Source organism: Ichthyophthirius multifiliis (genome assembly GCF_000220395.1).
Source record: "Ichthyophthirius multifiliis unplaced genomic scaffold scaff_1120509251064, whole genome shotgun sequence".
NCBI lineage: Eukaryota > Ciliophora > Oligohymenophorea > Hymenostomatida > Ichthyophthirius > Ichthyophthirius multifiliis.
In genome coordinates, this window is record NW_004086238.1 from 1 (window position 1) to 24865 (window position 24865).

The window sequence follows — 24865 nt, forward strand, 5'->3', positions numbered from 1 at the left end:
TATATTTATATATATTTATATATTTATTTTAATTTATTAATATATATTTTGTTTAAATTAAATATTATTAAAAAATATATTTATTTATTTTATATATTTTTTTATTTTATATATTTTTTTTTATATTTATATGAATTTTTATTTATTAATATATATTTTTTTTATTTATATAATATATATTTATTTATTTTTATTTTTTTATATATATTATTTTCACTTTTTTATTACATTTATGTTACAATTATTTTAATTATTATTAGAATATTTATTTTATTATTTTTTATTTTTATTTTATTTATATTCGTATTTTTCTATTTATATTTTTGCATCATAATTATTTTTATTATCTATTATTAATTAGTCTAAACTTTAATTAAAAATTTCTTCTTTTTTTTATATATTTTATAATATTTATATTTTATTTCTCTATTCTTCTAAGATATTTTTTTTTTCACTTATCTCTTTTTCTTATTATTCAATTTATGTATACTATATATTTATCAAATTTTTTTGTTTGTCCATTTATTTTTACAATTGAATTATGTATTATTCTTATTATTCGAGTTACTCTTTTAGCAATTCCTGTTCTATAAACTATTAATTACCTTTTTTTTTCTTTGCTAATTTATAATATAAAAAATTTTTTTAATACATTTTTAATTTGCTTCTAAATTTTTATCATCTAATTCAATCTTTAAGGTTAAAAGTGTACTAACTATATTGTAAATATCTTTTAAAATTATATTTTATAGTTAGCTTAATTATCCGAATGAAATTAAAATATTTTAAATGTCATTTTATTCTAGCAGTTATAAGTTTTATGGTATGTATTTTCTATATTCTTAAATAAATATGTTAGTTTGTTAACTTATCATTTATAAAATTATGTCTTTTTGTTTTTACTAAAAAATTAATTATATATATAAAATTAAAATCTTAAAAAAATATATATAAATTATTGAAATAATATATATATATATTATAAAATTTAATAATAATTATTTTCTTAAAAATTTAATTTAATTTAATTTTTTAAATATTATAACATAAAATTTATTTAAATATAAATAAGTAAATAAATACATTTATATCTTTCATATTAAATTTTAAACTTTATTTGTATAACTATTTAATCATTTTTATTTTTTAATATCCTTAATTTAATCTAGTTAATAGTAAAATTATATAAAATGTAAAATTATAATAATTTTAAGATAATATTATTTTATTAGGATTACTTATATTTATAGCCCAAGTAAATTAAATTGAGCACTTAAATGCATATTTTTATATTTCACCTAATTATTAATCTAATTCTTCATTAAATCTACATAAGCCGATTCCATTAAATCTTTTCATCCCAGTTAAATCCATAATTCTTTTTCTTTAAGACTTTTAAACTAATACTAGCTTAACATCTTTATTATTACATTATTACATTACCTTTTCTAATATATCATGATTTTCTTTTCCATATATTAATATAACACATTCTATGTTTTCCTATTTAATTTTATTTGAAATAGCCTTTAGTCCAATAATGATATTTTTTATATTTAAATGTTGTACTCTATTCATAATTTCACTATTTTTTTACTTTCTTAGTTATAAATCTATAAATTACGGCAGTGGGTAATATTTTCTGCTATCATTTATATATTTTTATAATAAATCAACTAATTTAGCACTGTCAGATTCATTTAATATTTCACTATTATATATAAATGATTTTAAATTTTACTATTTTTTTATACATTGAAAAACTCAAAGGAATTGAAAATTATGTTTAAGAAAACACTTTTCTCTATTATTATTTTTATTATTTATCGTTTTTGTTAAGATGATTATTTTAAGGTTTTTATTAAACGATTAATGTACGCATAAAAAAATCTAAATTAATTATTATATTTAAAATATACAAATTATAATTTTTATGTATAAATGTAATATTATATAAATTTTAATTAAGTTTAAATATAAAAATAATTGTTCATTTTAAAAATTTAATTTTCAGCATAATATTCTTTGATAAAATTTTAGATTTATAAGTTAAAAAAAGTTATTTATAGTTATATGACTTAATTTTTTATATTATTAATACTATTTTATTTTAACAAATTTATTAACAAAAAATAAATATATATATATATATATTTAATTATATATTATATTATTAAATATGATTTTAGCTGTCTTTTATGTTTTAAGTTAATATAATTTTAAAACTTTTCCTCATTGTTAATATATAATATTATTTTTATAGAATTAATAACATGATTAAGGAAATAAAATTGCAAATTCCATCCTATAAAAAAAAATATAATTTTTTAAATCAAAAAAAGAAAAAATAAGATAAATAAATAATTTTCAATCAAATTATTAACTTGCAAAAAAAAAATTAATACAGATGCATTAAATTTCAACTAAAAATATAACTCAAATAAAAAATTATAATAATTTATATATATAAAAAAATTTCATAAATTATTATTCAATCTAACAATTTAAATTTAAGTACATCTAAAGAAAAAGACAGTATTTAATTAGATACAAACAAGAAAATAAATAATTATTAATTATCAATCAAATTTTTAAATGAGATTATAATAATTAAACTTAATAACAAATAAAATAATTAGAAAGTTTTTTTAAAAAAAATAGTGGATAAGCAAGATCTTTTTTATTTAAATTTCAGTTTTTTATTATAATTTTTTTTATATAAAAATGAATTTTTTTAAAATATGGAATTAATGACACCAAGAGAAACAAGTAATAAATTTTAATTATTCTAATGATAATAATTTTACTATTATATTTTAAAAACTTATAAAATACTAAATTTTAATCTAATTCTCCTAAATTTAATTATTTATCTGTACCCTATTCTGTAATATACAAAATTTTCTTTTAATTATAAAAAATATTTTCAAGAAAAAGTTATTGATAAAATTTGTGTCATTAGATTTCTAAATTGAAGTAATTCTAATGGAACTAATAATATAGTTTAAGCCCATTTTAGAAAGCTAATGTTCCAATGTTTACAAATAATTAATTCAAAAATTTATTAGATTGGAGATTAAACATTCTTTATCAGATCTAAATATGAGTATTAAACTTTTATTACTTTTTTAATTTATAAAAAATTTAAACGATATTGATAGCATCCAATAATATTAAAAATTAAATATGGAAAAAATTGATTAATTGAAAATTTTACATAGCGAAATAAAAAGGAATTAAATTATATAATAATAAATTAGCAAAAAGAAGGAAATCAAAATTTATCTTTATTTATTAAATAATCTTATTATTAAAGAAAATAATTTCATAAAATAAATGAAAAAAATAAATATAGTATTTAAAGAAATTAAACTGTATTTCGTATATAAAATATTTATTAAAAAAAGGCTAAAATTATAAAATCTTTATCTATAAAAAATAAGGGACTAAATAACAAAAACTAACAAATAGAAATTATTCTTAAATAATTATTATTATATAAAAAATAATTGCATAGAGAGAATAATACCATTTAAAATATTTTTAAAGCAAAGATTTAAGTTACAACAATTAAAATGCTATTATTTAGAACGACAAGTTTAATTATGATATAAATAAAACAAATTTTCTCAAAATTCACATTTATTAAACATAAATAATATAACAAAAAATATATTAATTATTTTAAAGAATCAAAAAATTTTAAATATTAAAAATAAAATGGTTAAAAATCTCTTTAATTTAAATAAAATATAAAAATTAATTTAATAATAATAATAATAGTACTTATATTTGTTGGTTATTTGTAATTATTTATTAAATATTATACATTTTCTAATTTTCGTAATTACTAAAATACAAATATATATATATATGTATATATATATATTAATTTATATGTTTAAAAGTAATTTCGTAATTAAAGCATTTTGCAGAAATAAATTTAAATTTATTAAAACAGCAACTATTTATCAATTTTAATAAGGAAAACGAAACAATTCTTTTTTAAAAATCTTTGAAATAAATTTAGCTTGCTGAAAACTCATAAGAAATACATTATTATAAAATAAAATAAAATAGTTAAATTTCAGCAATTAAAATTTATAAAGAGTGAGTGGTAAATACAAAACCTAACACGAAGTGAATAAATAAATAGATTTTATAAAAAATTAAAATATAAAAATTCTTATATAATAATTATCAAAAATTAATTAAAATATAAAAGATAAGGTAAAATTAATTCTGTAGCATTAAATTTTAATTTTAATTGAAAATTATAAATTTAAAATATTTTTATTTTTTAGATTTTTTCTTTTTAACAATATTTTAGAAATTCTTTTATTTTTAATGATTTTAAAAAATATACAATATCTAAAATAATTTTATTTTAGAAATTCGAATTTATTCTTTATTTGTGCTATAATTTTATTTTTATTTTGATAATATGATTTTTTAAAAAATATAATATCATTTATCTCTGATGTTATTATTTTATATTAAATTATTATTTTCCTATTAATAAAGAAAAAAATATAATATAAATATAAAAAAAATTGAATAATAATTATTCCAAAAAATAAAAAAAATGGAAGGAGAAATTACTATCAAACTTAAATTATCTAACGAAGGGGTTTTTGATGTTAAAATAAATCCAAAATCGACGATAGAATAATTCAAACAAAAAATTGCTTCTGAAAAAAATTGTGAACCTGAACATATTAAATTGATTTTAAAAGGTATAATATGAATTAATTCTTTATAGGACTTTAATTTAAAAATAAAAATAAAATAAAAAGGTAAATGGCTAAAGAATAATGAAGAAACGTTAGAAGCAAACAAAGTAACTGATGGAACAATAATGCACATTATAATCAATAAACGTATGATTTATAAATTTTATATTATTTCAAATAATCATTTTTTATAAAAACAGCATAAGGAAATTAATAATCAGAATAAACATCATCTACTCAAAATACTAATGCCTAATAGCCTACTTCAAATGCTTAATAAGTTCCCAATAATTTAAATACTGGAGTTGGATCAAACCCATTTATGGGAATCGGAGGATTAGGAGGTCTTGGCGATTTAGGAAGTATGAATCCTAATGATTTATAAGGAATGCTAAATAATCCTGAAGTATAATAAATGATGCAATAGGTATATAAATTAAATATTAAATATAAATAAGTAACAAATAAAAAAGATGCTTTAAAATCCTTAACAACTTTAATAATTAATGCAAGCTAACCCTTATACAAGACAAATGTTAGAATAAAATCCTTAATTATTAGTTACTTAATTGATAAAAATATTAATTTATATTTATAAAAAAAAGTAAATGTTTAGTGATCCCTTAGTAATGTAAATGATGAGTAATCCTGCCTTTATTTAATAAGCTATGAATATGATGTAAGGAGGTGGTGGTATGGGCGGATTAGGTGGAATGGCTGGATTAGGCGGAATGGGAGGATTAGGTGGAATGGGAGGATTAGGTGGAATGGGAGGATTAGGTTAATAACCTCCAGCAAGTAACTAGGACACTTAGAATTAAAATAATTAATAACCCTCTAATTTCAATCGTATTTCTATTTTTAATTTATTTAATTTATAATATTTTGTTAAATAAAAGCTTTAATGTTTGGCGGATTAGGAGGATTAGGAGGATTAGGAGGATTAGGAGGATTAGGTGGATTAGGAGGAATGGGTGGTTTTCAACAGAATTCTGCTGATAATAGACCACCTGAAGAAAAGTATTAAGAATAATTAGTTTAATTAGAAGCCATGGGATTCACAAATAAAAATGTGAATATTGAAGCTTTAAAAGTTACCGGAGGAAACGTTGAAGCTGCAGTTGAACGTCTTCTAAATATGCTAGGATGAATAAAAAAATATTAGAAAACTAAAGAAATATAATTTTTTTTTAGGTTATATTATGTAATGTTTTTATGTATTCAAATAATTATATTTTAAATTAGAGAATCATTTTATAATATTAATATCTATTTTATGTTTTTCTTATTTTTTTATAATTTAATTTTAATTGCATTTTAAAATCATCATATAAATTTTATATTAATTATTATTAAAGATATTAATTTAAATCTTCATCTATTAAGAGTTTGAATATCTATCAATATTAAATGAAATGTCATATAATTTTAATATTAATTTATAAAAAAAATTTAATATATTATTTATTTTATATTTTATTTTTAAAATAAATATAACCTTATAACATTGTTTAACTTAATTTTTATTTATTTTATTAGATTAATACTTTATTTTATGCTTATAACTTTTAATAATTTTATTATAATCGCCATTAAAAGGATTAATTTTACTTTCTTATAATTCAAAGTATTATTATTTTTGACTAAATTAATTATTTGAATAATAAAATAATAAAATTTTTAATTAACTTAAGAATATTATTTTTCTTATTAAAAAAAATATAAAAACGGTAAATAAAATTATATTTAAATAATTATTTTAAGATTTAAATCATTTTTAATTTTTAATTATTACTTTAATGGTTTTAATAAGCGGTATTTCTTAATATTTTGAATAATTTCTAATTATAAATGTGTCATTTTACTTTTATAATATTATTTTAGTATTTATTCTCTAAAAAATCAGAAATGTATTTTTTTGAATATAAAAGAAAAAATTAAAAAAATAATTTAATCATTGTTTTTTGTTAATAAAACTTAAAAATTCATACTTTATTTTTTTGCATATTTTACTAATCAAAAAATATATGCTTTATATAATATTAACTAATTATTTAATTATTAATATAAATTAATGATTAATAATTTTATTATTCATAAAAATATTTAAATATATAGATTTAATAATTCTTATTTTTTTATTGTATTTAAAATATGAAAATTAATAAAAAGTAAATTGATTTATTATATTTTTGATCTAATCTTTAGTAATAATGGTTTTACTCATTTTCAACAAGATTTTAATATATAATAATATATTATAAAATTTAAAAATTAATTATAAATTATGATATTATATATAATTAGTAATATAATTAACTAAAACATTTAAAAAATATATTGTAAAAAGTTTAATTATCTTTTTTATTTATAAATTAATAAAATTGATTAATAAAAAAATAAAGAGTTTATAATATGAAATTATAAAATAAACTATATATAAAATTAATAGAAAATAAAAATATATATATATATAAATATTTATATTTTATATTATTATTTTATTTATATTTATCTTTTTTTTTTATCAATTTATTATTATATAGTTTTCTAATAATTTAATTTATAATTTTTTATTTCATAAACATTTTAATATTTTTAATTATTAAATTAATTTTTAAATGTATTAATATATTTAAATTCTTTTTCTATTATTTTTAAATTTATTTATTTATTAATATTTATATTATTTATGTTTTAATTAAATATATTCTAATATAATTCGTATTTAAATAAAAATTTAATAATTTACATTAAAAAAAGTAATATATAAATTTTATTACTTAAATAATTTAAAATAATATTATCATTTTATAAATTCTTTCATTAATAAAAATATTGTAGTAAAAAATATTAGATATAAAATATGTTACTATTTTTTTTAGTTATCATTACTAATATCTTTTATTTATGCGCATTTATCTTAAAGTATATTAGTTATTTCTTGTATTTTTTTTTATTTTTATTAAATTTAAATATATTATTATTAAATTTCAAGAATTACAATTTATTTTTTACCTATTTTTGTATTTTAATTATTATTAATATGATCTTTAATTTTTTAATTTAAATAATTTTCTAATACTAAATTAATTTAAGGAGCAAAATAATTTTACCATACATCTTTATTTTCTTCAATAGTTCCATTTTAAATTCTACTTTTAAAAGTAGTTGATTTAATAAAATTAACATAAATATTTTATTAAATTATTGTTTTTAATTCATTTTCTGTTTGATTTTATGTAATTTTAAATTAATATCTAACTGTAAAATAATCCGAATATGGAATTTTACTTATGAACAATTCTTTTTCTATATAAACTTCTTTTTCATTAATAAAAAAGAAATTTTCTTTTGCTTCACAACGACATGTTTTTGGTCCAAAAGGTATTTTTTCCCTTACTGGATGTACAAGTTAATATTCTCTTAAATGCTTAATTGGGCTTTTTATAATAGATTCAATATCATCATTATTAATATCAGTAAAATAAACTGGGGGAGAAGGAGTTATTTTTCCAAATTGTATTTCAGTATCCTTTTAGAATTCTTAGAAAAAATATTCCATAAATTAAGTGTATTCTTTTTTATTTGAATATTTGTTTTCACTGAATATCAATATGAAAACTTCTTTTGTGGAAACACCTGGGATGGTAATTTCTTAAGATATAAAATCTTAATTTGATTTATAAAAGAAGCTTTCTTCCATAAATTATTTCTTCCTTTCTTCTTACCAATTAGTATTTGTCAATTTTTCTGTTATATTTTTTTCTTATATTTCTTCGAAATCTTCAGAATCTTTAATAACTGCATTTTTTTATATTTCTTGGCATTTTTAAAGATTTTCATTTTTATGAAATGTATTTGATACAGGAGAAGATTATTCAGAGTTTTTTTTACTACTTATATTTTAAAATTCTTTTTTTATATTTTTTTTTTTAAATTTAAATAAATATACTTAAATCCTCCGAATTTTTTTAGACTCTATCTTTAGTAATAATTTACTTTTTTGCACTTTCTTCACATTCAACTTATTATTGAATTTTCAAAATATCACTTTTTTTAAGAATTCCTTACAAGATAGATGAAATAATAGCATAACAACTATCCCTATTAATATAGGAAGTAAAGAACAGTTCTCCTTTATCAACGATTAAGGCTATACTATTATCAAATACTACTGCATTCTTTCTTTTTTCTATCTTTATTATATCTTTTATAGGAATACATAAAATTGTATGTCCAACTAAATTCTAGCTATTAAAATATGAATGGAATCCTACTCTATCTTAGAAAATATACATTTTGCCTTACAACAGAATTTTGTGGCTAAATGCGCAATTAAATGATTATATAAATTAAGATTTATCAGTCCCAAATAAAAGGGAAGTTTTTTAAATTTTATCATTTTCATTCGAATTTTATACAACGTTTTTGCAATTATCCTATGTATTTTCGAGAGAAGGATCAGAATCATCTTCATCTAGTTAGTCTTTTTTTGCTTATTCGTCAATTTACTTGTAGAATTCTTCAGAAATTTTGAGTTGTTTTTAATATTAATATATATTTTCATTTATATTATTATTTTAAAATTAAAAATATTAAAGAAAACAGGAATCTTCGAATTTTTAATCTAAATCGATTTTGTTATATGAATATAAAGGTATCTATTATTCAATGATATCCGTGTTTTTTTAAAAGGAGTCTTTATATTTATTACATAGCCTAATTATAATATCGCGAATGTTCTGAAGTCTTTTTTATTCATCATTTTAAAAAAAATCAAGCGAAACTCTTAAAAACGAGTTAGTTTCAACAACCCATTTAGTTTTATTATTAGTTTTTTAATAATCATTAAAAAGTTTTTTTTACATATTAAAAAATGATGTTGCTTATTAATTTTATTCATTTAAATTAAAGTCTATTTGCTTTATTGAAGCTATAATTATTAAACAAATCTCTTGTATAGAATTACTATATTCTTACTATTGAAAAAATACTTTTTAGAATATTTAATTTAGTATTTTTAAAATTGAAATTTAAGAATCATTATTTGTTAACTTTTAAATATGTTAATTTTCTCTATCAATTGCTAAACTTAACTGCTCTAAAGCATCCTTAAATTCATTTAAAAAATCACGAATACTAATCATTAAAGAACGCCTTTCAAATATTATTTATTCAAAAATTTCTAGATATATGCTAGCAGATTCTTAATATGAATTGAATTATTGAGTTGTTAGCTTTTATAATAATAAAAATTAAATACAAATAAAAATATATAAATTGTTTTTAATTATATTTTATAATATATATAAATATACGGTTGCTTTCTTATTCAAAGCATCTGATAATTATTAGAAGTTTATTCCTGATGAATATGTGTTTTTATCTTTTAATTTAAATAAATATTAAAATAATAAAAATTATTAAATAATACTTATTTATACTAATCTTTATTAAATGAGTTAATGCTCATGTTCTTAAAGAATATATTCTGGATCATCAATTTTTTTTTCTTTTGCAAGGCTTGTACAAAACTAAGATAGGCAAATCTATGATTTCTAAGTAATAACAAGACAATTAACAACTTTTTCCACAGCTTATTTAAAAATTTATTTGATATCTTTTTAATATTCATTTAAAGAGTAAGGGATAGAACCAATATAACTGTTACCTTCTTCTATTATTTATTTAAATTTTTATTCTTGAGATTCAGAATCTTTTATTGAATCAAATATTTTTTTACATTATTTATATTAAAATGATATATTGTATTTCAGATTTTAATCATTGACAGCATTTTTTAAATCAATAATATTGTTTTCCACTTCTTTACAAGCTTTTTGATATTTTTATTATTATTTAAAATAATCATTTTTTTATGTTTGCAAGTTCTTTTATTGTAATTATGATCGTTCCTGGATTTATTTATATACTATTTTTATTTGATCTATAAATGAAGTAATGTTGTCTAATATCATAACCTTGTTCTTTTATTAAATATCTTACATTTTATTTGATATTTCTAATGTGAAAACTGCAAAGTTGTGAATTAATTAAAGTAGGTTTCTACCTGTTTACCAATTTATAGAGTTTTATTATTTTTTTGAACTTTTAGCCATTTGTTTTGAAAATATTTCAACTTCATTTTCTATGCCAGATAAATAATTATTTATATATTTTATTTATTTTATTGTTTGATTTAAGAAATTCTCTAACTTTTAACTTTTTTAATAGAACTAATTATATGTTTACTACTAATTATCTTTTACTTGGGTCAATAATCCATATACATCGTTGATAAAAATGTAATCTTGTTATTATTCTTAATCATCTTATTAATTTTAAAAATTATTCATTTTTTTTATTTAAATAAAATTAAATAATCTATTATATAAACCAATTTTATATATAATAAATGGATAAAAAATAAAAATATAATTTTTGTATTTACTAATACTAATATTAATAAATAAATAATGAATATTTATAAATACAAAAAAATTATTTATTTTTTATTTTGATAAAATAAAATAAAAAACTTTTGTCATAAAGTATTCAATTATTCAATCAAAATTTAAGATTCGGCATTAGGCAAATCTTTTTAGAGTCTTTATTACATTCTCTATTTCGCTTTATCACCAATTAAATTTAATAAAGAATCAACTAAACTTTAATCAATATGAGCTCCTTTTGCTTCTCTTATATCTTAAAATTAATTATTATTGATTAAGTTTTCGCTTTTTGACTTGTTATTTTCTTCTTCAATATTATCATTAGTAGGAGAACTTTAATTAGAGTTTTTTTAGTTATCTTCTGCATCCATGTTATCATTTTCTTTTTCTTTTTCTTCAGTTTTATCTATAATTTCTTCACCCTTATTAGTTTTTAGAATGTACATGTTTTCATTTAAGTTGATACTATCTCTATTAAAGAGTTTTTATTTTTGTTCTTCGATTTCTTTTTATTTTTGTGGATTGTAAAGTTCATTTTCTTAAACAGTACATAATTATTAAGCCTTAAGAGTTTTTGTAATGATTTTTCTTCTTAAACTGAAATTGAGGCTATCTTTAAGGTTTGAAAAAAGCATTTTACATCTTTATTTATAATTTTCATTTAATTAATATTTATTTGATTTATTATTAATATTAAATATTGTTTGTTCTATTTCAACCGCGAATTTTCTAGCAATTTCATATATATCTTAAGTTAAGACTTTTTTCTCTTCTTCTGTTAGCTCATTTTCATATACTTCAAACTCTATTAATCCATATATTATAAATTCAAAGAACTTTTCCCTAACTTCCATTCTTTTTTTTTCTATTCCCACTAGATTACCGATTGGATTGTATTTCTTATATTTATTCACTAAATTTACAATTTTTTCATTTTGTTAAACTGAAAGGTTCTAATATGTTTTTTATGCATTATTATTATTATTTTACGAGTCTTTTTTTTAAGTTTAAAGGGCTTTTTACTAGGGTTACTTTTATTAAGAATTTTGCAATTATTATTTTTATTATTTTCTACGTTATTCTTCCATTTTTTATTCTTTTTCTTATTACATTTTTGTCCATATTTCTTTCATTTTATTTGTATCAACACCCGATTTTCTTCTTTCCATTACTACAAGCTATTATGGTTCGGATTAATCTTTATTTACTTTTAAATTTAATTGGTAATAAATATATAAATAATAATGTAATAATTACCTTATTATATTTCTTATTCCATTTCGAATGCTTTAGAACTATTGTTTCGTTGTAACTCTATTTCTGCGCTTATATCTTAATTGGAAGTATTAAATTTAATTATTCCTTAGCATTAGTTGCATTTAATACTCTCAATAATACATTTTGAATGGTAAAAAGCCTCATTGCAAGAGTCACATAAAACAAGATTATCTTCATCAGGATTAATAATACGCTCACACAAGCAAGAAGGCAGCTTTTCAACTTCAGGTTCAAATTTTCCTTATTTTACATCATAGTACTATCTTGTAAGATAAAAAGGTTATTCTTTTGTTGGATGTTCTCTTAAACAAAATTCTTTAAATTTGAAGACATCTACTTTTTACTGAACATTTGAAAGTTTTTCAGTGTATGATAATGATGTTCGAAATAATTCAAAGCTTCCATGAAAATATTATACTTATGGAACTGCTTCTGAATATTTATAAAGAATAAATTTAAATCTGGTTTCTCTAGTATTTACTTCTTCTATTTAACCTATAATATGAGCTTGGAGTTCTTCACAGAAAACAATTACAAAATCTCCTCTTTATAAATCTTTATTCATTTTCAATTTTATTTTTTTATAAGGATATAATTAAAGTCTTTTTAAAAACTTAAATTGTATATATTAATATTTTTTTTTTAGTATAAATATTTAGAAGGCAATTTTTATATTTTATGTTTAATTTGTTTTTATAAAATATAAATATATATTTATTTTCTCGAATTTTTTATATGACTTTTTAGCTAAATTATAAAGCAATATTATATTTTTATAATATAATAAAAAAAAATATATTATTTAATTTTTAAAATAAGATATACTATTATTTTTTATTTTTATAATAAATAGAAATAATTAAACAATTAATATTAAAAAGTCTTTATTTTTTAATATTCGCTTATTTAATAGCATATTTTTCGACTTATTGATATGATATAAAAATAATTTTATTATTAAATTATAAATTGTTTATTTATTTAATTTGATTTATAAACTAAATTAAAAATAAAATATAAAAAATAAAAATGAATATTAAAAACTTATAACTATTATAATATTTTTTTATATAAATAATTACTAAATATTGATATAAAAAGATTATATAAAAAATAAATAAATTTTTATGATTAAAAGATAATAATATAAATTTTATACTTTAAGAATTAATTTATAAAATATATATTTTACTATAAATTTTTGTATTTATAATAAAATTTATTTTTAAAGTTATTTTTTAAAAGAGAATTATACTTTAATTATTCATTCTAATTAATTTAGAGGTATTTTTTATTTTTAAACATTATTTTATTATCTATACAATGGAAGCATAAATAAGTTGCATGAAAGCCAAAAAAATAACACAATTAATAAAAAAATAATTATATTTAAACTTTATATTACTAAACTTATGCAAATAGTAATAGCAACAGAAAAGCCTTAAACGAATCTAAAAACAGCAAAACTTTCTAACTATCCATTAAATAATTTGACACAAAATATAGAACTAATGTTATTTTATAAACAATCGGAAAATCCCCAAAAGAAAGCACAAACAAAACAAAAGTAATAATTTTTCAAAAAATAAGCTAAAAAACTAAATGTAATAGCTAAAAAACTCATTATATTACAAAAAGCAGTAACTTTTTTATAACAGAATGTATCTAATAAGTATCCACTTAAAAAGCCTGTAATCATTTCACTAAAACCTAAAACAATGATTACATAGGTTGATTTTATATTAAAATCTTATTTTTCATTATCATATAAATTATCTCCATTTCCTTCGTACCTTAATGATATTTATATTAATTTATGCAAAAAGCTTGAATAAAAAGCGATTATAACACCTTATAAATAAAAAAATGGCAAATAATGTCTTATTTTTTTTGAAAATAAAAAGTTTTTGAAATTAATTATTATTTCTTTATTAAAAATAGCATTGAAATTATTTTATAATTCCTTAAGTTCTTGTTCTTGTTCTTATTATAATTTTGGCAAAAACAACATTAAAAAAAACTCATTAAACCAATAAAACTCATAATTATGAAAAAAGTATTTAATTCGTAAAACTTTAACAAAATAAATGCCAAAATAGCTCCTAATCCTTAACTAAATGACATTATTCCATAAAATATTCCAAAATATTTACCTTAATTTTAAGGTCTGATTTTACATAAATCATGCAAATATGCACTAACTGCTAACTTTAATTGAAATTAATATATTTTTTAAATAACATATATAATATTAAACCCAAATTAAAGATCCAAAACAACCAGCAATTAATGTTAATATTATTACTATTGTATAAACCGTAACTTTTTTACAAATAAATATATCACTTTCTTTACATTAAGATACATATATCCCTAAAGATATAAAAATTGTTAAAGCGAAACTGCATGTTATTAATACTGGTTTTTGCTTATATTTATTTATTATTGAACTAATAAATATATTAAAAATTCCGAAAGATAAGTACAAGCATAAAATAGTCATATTTCCTAAGTAATAGAAACCATATTGATTATAAATTTAAGAAATTAAATTCAAAAAAGTTAGCTCAGCACAAAATAAAAGCAAAAAACATAATCCTAAATAGATTATAGACAATATTATTTTAACGTTTGAACATTATTTTTGATCTTATAAAATTAATACTTGCTTCATGACTTTTTGTTTGTTAAATTAATTTTAAATTATTATTACATATGTAATTTTAAAAAGATATATTATTTATATTATAAAATTAAATATTTATAATATTTAAAACAATAATAAAAAAATGATATTAAAAAATAAATTATTAATAATAATAAATTGAAATTGAAATTTCTTTTTCATAAAATAAAGATATCTAAATTTTCTTAAACTTGTATAAAAATATAAACCCAAAAATTATTTTTTTAATAAATAAAATATAATTTATTTCATTTAAGAAAGATTTAATGTTAGAAAGAGAATTTTTCATTGAATTTCTAACACAATTTTTCAGAAAAATTTTCAATCAATTACAATTAATTTTTCGTAAAAATCAGATCCGATTTTCTACCTAAATATATTTATTTTTTTAACTAATTATTATTAAATAAGCTTAAAGAATGATTAGTAAAAATATTTAAATATTATTTTATTATAATAATTTTCATAATTTAATCACATTAAATAAATTATTTATTGATTTTTGAATCTTTAATTGTTAGCGAATTTAATAGTTATGTTAATTTATTAAAGTTGAAGTTAATCTTTATGGTTTTTTCAAGGAAAATAAAAAATTATATATATATATATATATATTTATAATCATTATAATAATATAACTAAAATATAATTTATAAATTTTATATATTTAGAAATGATTTTTTATTTAAAAAAAAAAATTAATTAAGTTAAAATTATTCGACATCAAATTTAATATATAAATATTTAAAATTATTTTATGAAATCTAAATTCTTAAAATAAAATAATTAATTAAAATAAAATGATATCATAATTTTTAATTTATTATATTAATAATGTCTTTAAATAATTTCTATTTTATTATTTTTTTGAAAATATTCTTATCATCAAAACTATTAAATAAAGTTTTACATTAGTCAACAATTATATTAAAATATTCTAAAATAAATAAAGAAATTTTTAATTCATCATTTATAAATTCATGAATTTATTAAAAAAAAAATATAAAAATTTTAGTATTTATTATAGTTGTTAGAAATTTATATAACACATATTATTATAATTAATAATTTTTTTAAATATGAATAAATATATAATTAAAATAATATTTTTTTTATATATTTCACACATAATATTTTTTTTTTATATATTATACACCTATGTTGAATTTATAATTTTTATTGTTTAATCTATTAATAATTTGAATCATTATATTTCAAAGTTTTTTTACTTTTTATGAATCATTCCAAGTTGAAAAAACTTAATCAATAAAAAAAATGGATTATTGCCATTTTTTTATTATTTAATAATTTTTTTTTTTTAATAAAAGCCAAATTAATTTATTTTTAAAAAAATAATTTAATTAAAAAATAAAAATATAAAGTAATATTTTAAAGCCATACCTATCTCTTTAATTTAATATTTTTTCTAAAAATATTTAATCATTAATAGAACATCTTTTTTCCGCTTCTTATAGAAAAATTCAATTATTTTAGATCTTTTAAGAAGTTATCAAAGTTTAATAAGGTATTACGATTTTTTTTTAAATAACAAAAAATTAATTTGATAATATATTAATATTATAATAAATAAATGATTTCTGTATACTCTTATTATTTATTATTTTTTTGATTAAAGCATTTCACCTGAATTTTAATTAAGAAATTAAGTAATTAATCTATAAATACTTATTTTATATTATTTATTTAGTATTCTTATTAGTGATATGATTTTCAATAATTTTAATATTCATTATTAAAATTATTGACAGCAAAAATAAATATTTAGCTAGTCTTTAAATATTGAATTATAGTATTCCATATTATAATTTTATTTTAAATTATTATCACTTTAAAAAAAATACAAGAAACATATTATTAAATATTTTTTTATTAAAACTTAACATGAATCTTTTGGGAAATTATAAAATTTATTTATTAATTAAAATAATATTTTTATATAAATAATTAATTATTAATATGAAAAAGTTTCTTTTGAGATAAACTAAGCGAAACAAAATAAATACTATAATGAGTTGTACAAAATCACAAATAAATTAAAATTAAATAAATAAAAAATTAAATAAAAAGTATATATATTTAAGTAAAAAATAAAATCAATTTTCAATAAATAAAATTAAAATAATATTTAAATATAAAATTGTTAAATCATTAAAAAATTACATTGAAAAACAACAACTTAAAATTAAAAAAGTTATGAAAAAAAACATAGAATAAATATATTAAATAAATACAAAACATAAAAATCAGCAAGATATTTAAAAAAGATATGATTAAGTTTAATTAAAAAATAAATTGTTTATAAATTCTTAGTTTAATTAATATCATATGTGGCCAAATAAACAAAATATAAAAAATATTAGTGAAAACATAATAAATTCACCATAATTAAAGCTAACAAATATTATATCGTAAAATACATAGTTAACTTAAATTGAAAAAAGGGATTTTTAATATTAATAATAATAACAAAACGATATATATTAAAAAAATATTATAACATTCAAAAATAATTTGATAAAAAAACAATAATAAAAAATAAATGAAAAATATTCTTAAAATGAAGAAGTAATTGATAGCACAAGCAAATACTTGCAAATATTATATCCTTTTAATTAAAAAAATTAATCAAAAGATGAAGATCCTAATATTTATTTGAAAAATATGGCAAAAAAACTTCAAAAAGTTTCACAAAATTTAACTTCTCCAACTAAAAAAATTATTAAACTTTCCTAATCAGCATAATATGTAAAACATGAAGATAATTTTTTAATAAAGTAATAATAGTAAAGATTATCTTCAGATTTTTTTTATAAAATAAAAGCAAAAAATATGCCCAAAAAGTATTAAAATTAATTTAGAAAAGGAGCCTATAATAATAATTTAATAAAAAAAAAATAAGAAACAAACAAAAACAAAAAAATGTGCTTTTCAAATTGTTAAATTGACAATTTTAAAAATAATTATTTAAGTAAATTATCTTCTTTAAGCAGAATAAACTAATAGAGTAACTTTTCAATAAAAAGCAATAGTATACATAAAAATAATATAAATGCTATTTTAGAATAATATACAGATTTAACATATTTTGAATAAATATAATTAGCAAAAAACAAGAAAATTGAAGAAAAAAACTAAAAATTAAAAAGACAAAGTTCTCATATTTTATCTCAAATATTTACTCCTTCTAAAAAAAATTATTAAAATTTGGACATTTTATAATCTTTTAGAACTTCTATAATAAAAGGAGGTTAATACAATTCAATTTAAAATAGTCTTTTTTTGGAAGATGATGAAGAAAAAAAAAAGAAAAATTAAGAGATTTATATAGATTTTGTTATTTAAAATTCTACGAAAAATAAAAAGAATGTTTAATAGTAAGTTTAAATTGTGAATAATATATTTATTAATTAGTAAAGAAATAATACTTTGAATAATATTAATATTAAAGTTGATAATTTCTATATTAAAAATAGTTGTGAAAAAAAAAATTATTTTTAACACAAGAATAAAATTAAAGTTTTATTTTAAAAAAAGTTTCATTAAAATAAAATTAATTTTATCTTAAGTTCTTTTTCCAAAAATTAAAATAAATTATAATTATTTACTATTTCTTAAGATTATTTTCTAAAGTTTTATGAAAAATAAAATGGAGTCAATTTTAATTTTGAACTTATTAATTCTCATAGAAATAAAAAACCTATCCATTCTATGCTTTATTTAAATAAAATTAATCATTTATTTAGTGGAAGTGCAGATGGTTTAATTAAAATATTTAAAAAAGAAAACGAAAGATTTATTTATAAATAGTTTTTAAAGGCACATTTAGGTTAAGTAAGCTCTCTTATAAATAATTAAGAAGAAACATTCTATTCAGGAGGATCAGATGGGATTATTAAAAGCTGGGATATGTAAAATAATTAATGTTAATAATAAATGAATATAGATTCTGGAATAAAATAAATTGATTATTTGGACAACTTTTAAATTGTGGCAAATATTAATTAAAAAAATTTCAGTTTAGTCGATTTTAGATAAAAAGCTTTTCATTCAAATATAAATAATTTAGATTTTTCATGTTTAAAGTATATGAAAAAAAGAAATATTTTTTAAATCATTCTAGCTGCTAATAACGAAGTACTTTTGTATGATTTAAGAAAAATTAATAAACCTATTAGTATATATTAAGATATAGAAAATATTAACTGTATAGAATTTTCGCAAGATTTCAATATATGTTTTTATAGTACTTTTTCTTAAGTTGCTTTCATTAACTTTTTCAATAATTAAAGAGGTTATCTTGTTTAAAATGCAAATAAAATTAATACATTCTCCGTTTTAAATAATTAATTTCTTTTTACAGGTTTATATTCTGGTGATTTAATATGTTATTAGTTGTAAATATGAGGTTTTGATATAAATAAAAAATTATCAATTAATTTATAACAACTTTTCAATTAATTAAAATTGTATAAAAACTTAAATTATATTATATATTATAAGTTTCTATTTATATTATAAAAAAATACCTTCATTTTTATTTTAAAACCTTAATATTATTTATAATCTTTAAATAAAATAAAATTAATTAATCAGTTATTTAATTAATTAAAGTATATTGTTAATTAATTATTAGATTTATTTCAAAAGATAAATAGGAACAAAATTTTAAAGCATAAACGTTTACTTGAAAAAAAATACTAAGCTATTATTCTAAATGCTTTATATAATAAAGCAAAATCAATTAATTATATTTTTTAATATTTATAATAATATTAATTTTTAAACTAATAATTTTATTTTTATATATATTATAAAATTTACAAATTTTAATAAAAATTTTACAAAAAAATATAATGAATAATATTTATTTTAATTAACAAATTTAATATTTTAATATAATATAATTTATTAAATTAATTAATTTTTAAATTAAGTTGCTAAAAAATAATTCTATTTATAATATGATGCAATAAATTTTTAGTTTTACTGGTGTGATTTGACCGCTTTTTTATATAGGTAAATCAAAATAATTATGATAATTAATAGTTAGGCAACGCAATAATATTGTACTATAATAATTCTGCATCTTTATCAACCATTAATTATTACTAAAGTTATATTTATTTTACTTAATAAAAAATTAATTAGTACAATTAAATTTTACAACAATTAATTATAAATTTAGAAAAAAAACAAAATTATAATTTAGTCTAGTTTATTAATTAAGATTTATACAAAGAAATATATAATAATATTTAAAATTTATAAAAATGAAATTAATTTTGGAATTATTAATACTAATAAAAGTTATAAAATGCATTTAATAGGCAAAGATTGTAGAATAGAAATAAATTTCTGAAAATATATTAAATAATCTTATATAAAACTATTATTGTGGGTTAGTAGATTGTTATCCTCATTTTAAACTAAACAAAATATTTACATTATGTTTCAACATGACAAAAAATAAAGTGTTAGATAGGTAAAAAAAATAAAAAAATAAAAATAAAATAAAATAAATTAAAAGAGATTTTTGGACAGATGCTACTGCAATTTCAAGCATATTATAATATTATGAATATAAAAACAATAAAGAAATTCAGGAAATAGAATTCCTTTTTGAAGATTGGGATTTAGAAAGATTATCTGATATTCTTTTATGGGATAAAAAAAATACTACAAATATTTACGGAGTTGGAATAGATGATAGGCTTTGGTATGCAATAACTCTTATTTAAATCTAAACTCTAAAAGGCAAATAGTATAATAAAGGAACATTTTAGTAATTATCGATTGAAATATTCGATTGGGTAGATTAAATGTACTAAGATAACATTTGTGGGGGAGGAATATATTGGGACGTTGAAAAAAGTTACAAAAACTCGATAACAAATTAATTATTTATTGATTTAGCTATAAGACTAAGTCAAATAGATGAAAAAAATAAAAAAAATACATGGAAAAATCGTTAAAAATATCTCTATGGATAATAAATAATTTACTTGATGAAAATTATGTATTTATTGATGGTATTAATGTAGTTAATAAGACATGCTCTTCTCAAGAAAATACTAAATGGACATATAATTAAGGCGTTTATATAAATGCATTTATATCTTTATCTTAGTATTATAAAAATTATTCGAATTTATTTATTGATATAATAAAAAATAATTTATCATACATAACAATTAAAAATAATACTGATAATCCATTCTAATTTATTCCAAGTGATTTACAAAATTATGTAATTCTTTTAGAAAACAATTGGGCTAAATATTCTGAAACACATTCTGCATTTAAAGGAATTTACATTAGGTACTTATCTTATGCATATAGATATTTTAAGTAAATTAGTTAAGATTAATAGTATGCTAAAATTATTGAAAATTATATTATAAATAATGCTAATTACATTCTTCCTATTTAAAAAGATTGGTCTTATCCTTATAATTTTTAAAGAAATAATAAAGAAAATGATAAAATAACAGCTGGTACTACTATTTCAGCTTTTGATTTATATGCTTTTAATGATATTCTCATTGAAAAATGATAATATTAAATTTATATATGTTTTTTTAAATGTGTTCTTTTTAAAAAGTGTTATAAATAATTTATATGATAATTTTTTTTTAATAAAAAAAATATACTATTAGTCTATTTTATTTAATTTTATAATATATAATATGTACAATATAATAAATAATATCAATATTATATTACAACAACTAAAATTAATAATTACTTTAAAGAAAGATTAATTTATTTTTAGGGTTATATAAAAACTCATTATGCATGTAAACAATTCGTAGTCCTTATCACACGAAAAATAATTCTACTTTTAATAATAGCCAAATATTATCCAATACAATTTTATTTCCTGAGCTGAAAGGAATAAATTGAAAATTATAATAAAAAATTTGCCTTTTAATTTCCAATCATCCTTTATGTATAAATACATTTTTAAATAATGATCTTCTTAAGCTTGCCTAAGTAAAATAAAGCTATAAGATCAATGAATACTTAAAGTTTCTTTAATATAAGTATTAATAAATTATAAATTTATAATGGCTTGAAAATTTTATTATCTAAATCTTTAAATACATTGATTTCTTGTATATTTTTTTTTTAATATTTTAATTTTATGACATAAAAGAAAAAACAATTAATATTTATAATAAAAGGAAATAATTATTTTTGCATAAATTTTTCTATTGTCAATTAGTTTATTTATTAATTTATAAATAATTATTTAGGTCGAATAAAATACGTACAAATCTCTTTTTTCCAAATTTTATTATAATAATGAGAAACCTATTGAAAATATCATAATTAATAATTAAATTTTGTTCTAAAAAACTATCGATGTCTATTTGTTTCCTAAATTAAATAATGGTAAAGCTATAAATTAGATAAGAGTTAACAATAAAAAAAATATCCAAAAACATTTTAATATAAATTATATATTAAATAAAATTTATATAATATTAAATAATATTTGGAACTTAATTTCGCTTTTTTTAGAAAAATAAAAAAAATTATTAATATATAATAAATTTAAAAAATAAATAAGTAAAATACATATACTTTTTAGATTTAAAAACAAATAATACAATATTTAAATATCAATCATATTTCAAGAATTACTACTTTTTTGCAACATTAAAAATTTAATAAGGTAATTTAATATAACTATTAGAATTAAGTGCAGAGTCAAAAATATTAAAATTAACTTTTTCTAAATCAATTAAGAACTATTAGGCTTCTACTGCTTAAAGGAAAGCTCTAAAAGCTTACGGAGGTAGATCCTTTTAATATTTTTTAGAATCATCAAGAGATTATTTCGCATAAGCAGCGACTTCTAAAATAACATCAAAAAGCTAGTCTTTTGGTTTCCCATTAATTCTATCCCAAAGATTTCTAACAGAAACATTATGTTTTCGATTAATTTCTTCAGGCATATAAAGTCTATATTTTCTTAAATTATAAGGAATTCTTTTTATATAATCAAGAATTCCTAAACATCTTCCAACACTTTGTGCACATTCAATAAGTTATTAATTATCTTTATAATCTATTCTGAGTAATTATAAATTCAAAAAAATCATATTTGTTCTAACTTATTCTGCTAAAAATGCCAATTATCCAATATCCATAATTCTTGGATTATCCGCTTCATATTTTCGTGCATTTATTAAATTTATAAGAATCCCTTTAGAAATTGGATTATTTTTGCAAGTATCATGTAAACATATAGATAAAGGTTCCTACAAGGGCTTATTTTAAAATATCTAATTAATTGACTCTTCCCAAAAATCTAATTTGCCCATTATTAAACTATGTTCTTTTGTATTTTCAGGAATTCGCATTAATTCTATATTGTAAAAATTTATAGCGAAAAATGCATCTCTTAATTTTGAAGGATAATAATTTGATACTACATATGAGTTCCAATCAAACTTTCGGATTTATTCTTTTACGTATTTCTTAGCATTTGGTAACTCATATATTGATCCTTCAATTTTAGGGCTATATTTCTATAATTTTTATTCCAACTCTTTTTATAATTTCTTGCTTTTCTCGATTTTTTCTTGATCTTAAAAATGCTAATCCATTAGTTTTCTTAATTCTTATTCACTCATATTATCATTTTATTCATTTTTAGGATACTCAGATGTAAAAAATTTTAATGGTATATATTATTTGATAAATTTTTTTTTAATTAATTTAAACATTTTTTTATTTTTTTAAGATTTTTTTTTATATGTTAAAAATATTATTTTTTATTTTGTATATATATATATATATATATATATATATATATATATATATATATATATATATATATTTATATATATATATAATAAGTACTTTTAAAAGCTAATTAAAATATTTATATTTCAATTAAGTATTTTATAAAATTTTATAAAAAATAATAAATAAATAATTAAATCAAAATCAATTTTATAAATTTTTAAATCTTTTAAACTTTGTTTTTATATTTTAAATTTTTATTTTTTAAAAAGATTTTTCAATTCCATTTCGATTTTAATTCTTTTATAACTTAGATGGATTTCCCCTTTTTCTTTTCTATATACTAGTTTGATCACCTAAATTATCTATTTTTTTATCATCAGTTTTTTTAATTTGAATATTTATATTTATATTTTCTTAAATAGTATTATTATTAGTTAAATCATTTGAATTATTCAAAATATTATTCATTAAAAGTCTTATTTTTTATTTTTTTTAGCTATTATCATAATATCCTATATCTGTCAAAAAATTAATAATTTAAGAATCTAATTTTATTTTCTACATTTCATTTTATTATTTTTGTGATACTTAATTTTCAATTTAAATTTTTTAATTGAATGATTAACTTCTCCTTTATACTTGAGTTTAAATAATATTACTATTTTCTAAGTAAGAATTTATTTTATTATTTTAACTATTTTATTATAAGTTTTCATATATTTATTAAGCATTTAAATTTTATTTTTGTAATAAATAGTTATCTCTTTACTAAAAATTAAATGTAAATTCGTCTTCTTAATAATGAGAATAAATTGCACTTGGATGTATTTTATAGCAAACAGTATTTGTTTTTTTGGGCAAACTTATTTTCTTTTTAGGAGACTCAGATTTTATAAATTTTGCTATTTTTGCTTTTTACATTCTAAAACTACTCA

At 16.6% G+C, this 24865-nt stretch overlaps 5 protein-coding genes across 5 annotated transcripts, besides 25 other annotated features; 2 read left to right on the top strand and 3 right to left on the bottom strand. All coding sequences in view use genetic code 6, as the record gives it.

The window, feature by feature from the left end:
* Positions 1–64: 64 nt before the first annotated feature.
* Positions 65–211: a microsatellite.
* Positions 75–117: a microsatellite.
* Positions 78–213: a microsatellite.
* Positions 108–211: a microsatellite.
* Positions 135–195: a microsatellite.
* Positions 135–225: a microsatellite.
* Positions 136–214: a microsatellite.
* Positions 183–234: a microsatellite.
* A 6-nt stretch (positions 235–240) lies between these two features.
* Positions 241–296: a microsatellite.
* Positions 263–324: a microsatellite.
* Positions 325–4527: 4203 nt separating this feature from the next.
* Positions 4528–5994, top strand: IMG5_136800 (hypothetical protein). Its single transcript, XM_004031796.1, has 6 exons — positions 4528–4736; positions 4797–4880; positions 4934–5160; positions 5207–5293; positions 5339–5582; positions 5633–5994. Exons 1-6 carry the CDS (start codon positions 4586–4588, stop codon positions 5881–5883), a joined length of 1044 nt encoding a protein of 347 aa, XP_004031844.1. The 5' UTR covers positions 4528–4585; the 3' UTR covers positions 5884–5994.
* Positions 5423–5515: a microsatellite.
* Positions 5647–5703: a microsatellite.
* Positions 5995–7211: 1217 nt separating the features above from the next.
* Positions 7212–7246: a microsatellite.
* A 136-nt stretch (positions 7247–7382) lies between these two features.
* Positions 7383–7427: a microsatellite.
* Positions 7428–11280: 3853 nt separating this feature from the next.
* IMG5_136810 (hypothetical protein) lies at positions 11281–13069 on the bottom strand (the record flags this gene model as incomplete). Its single annotated transcript, XM_004031797.1, has 2 exons — positions 12446–13069; positions 11281–12395 (listed from the first exon to the last, which is right to left on the bottom strand). The coding sequence occupies exons 1-2, from the start codon at positions 13029–13031 to the stop codon at positions 11281–11283; spliced, it is 1701 nt and encodes a 566-aa protein (XP_004031845.1). The 5' UTR covers positions 13032–13069.
* A 181-nt stretch (positions 13070–13250) lies between these two features.
* Positions 13251–13303: a microsatellite.
* An 858-nt stretch (positions 13304–14161) lies between these two features.
* Positions 14162–15140, bottom strand: IMG5_136820 (major facilitator superfamily protein, putative; the record flags this gene model as incomplete). Its single annotated transcript, XM_004031798.1, has 2 exons — positions 14162–14667; positions 14708–15140. 2 exons carry the CDS (start codon positions 15138–15140, stop codon positions 14162–14164), a joined length of 939 nt encoding a protein of 312 aa, XP_004031846.1.
* A 1303-nt stretch (positions 15141–16443) lies between these two features.
* Positions 16444–16477: a microsatellite.
* Positions 16478–17199: 722 nt separating this feature from the next.
* Positions 17200–17237: a microsatellite.
* An 8-nt stretch (positions 17238–17245) lies between these two features.
* Positions 17246–17312: a microsatellite.
* A 2278-nt stretch (positions 17313–19590) lies between these two features.
* Positions 19591–19633: a microsatellite.
* A 293-nt stretch (positions 19634–19926) lies between these two features.
* Positions 19927–19977: a microsatellite.
* A 78-nt stretch (positions 19978–20055) lies between these two features.
* Positions 20056–20106: a microsatellite.
* Positions 20107–20548: 442 nt separating this feature from the next.
* Positions 20549–21729, top strand: IMG5_136830 (hypothetical protein). Its single transcript, XM_004031799.1, has one exon. It carries the CDS (start codon positions 21130–21132, stop codon positions 21724–21726), a length of 597 nt encoding a protein of 198 aa, XP_004031847.1. The 5' UTR covers positions 20549–21129; the 3' UTR covers positions 21727–21729.
* An 893-nt stretch (positions 21730–22622) lies between these two features.
* Positions 22623–22671: a microsatellite.
* Positions 22672–22798: 127 nt separating this feature from the next.
* On the bottom strand, positions 22799–23815 carry IMG5_136840 (hypothetical protein; the record flags this gene model as incomplete). The annotated part of the gene is made up of 1 exon (XM_004031800.1): positions 22799–23815. The coding sequence occupies one exon, from the start codon at positions 23813–23815 to the stop codon at positions 22799–22801; it is 1017 nt and encodes a 338-aa protein (XP_004031848.1).
* Positions 23816–23880: 65 nt separating this feature from the next.
* Positions 23881–23936: a microsatellite.
* Positions 23937–23964: 28 nt separating this feature from the next.
* Positions 23965–24036: a microsatellite.
* Positions 24037–24166: 130 nt separating this feature from the next.
* Positions 24167–24196: a microsatellite.
* The last annotated feature ends 669 nt before the right edge of the window (positions 24197–24865 follow it).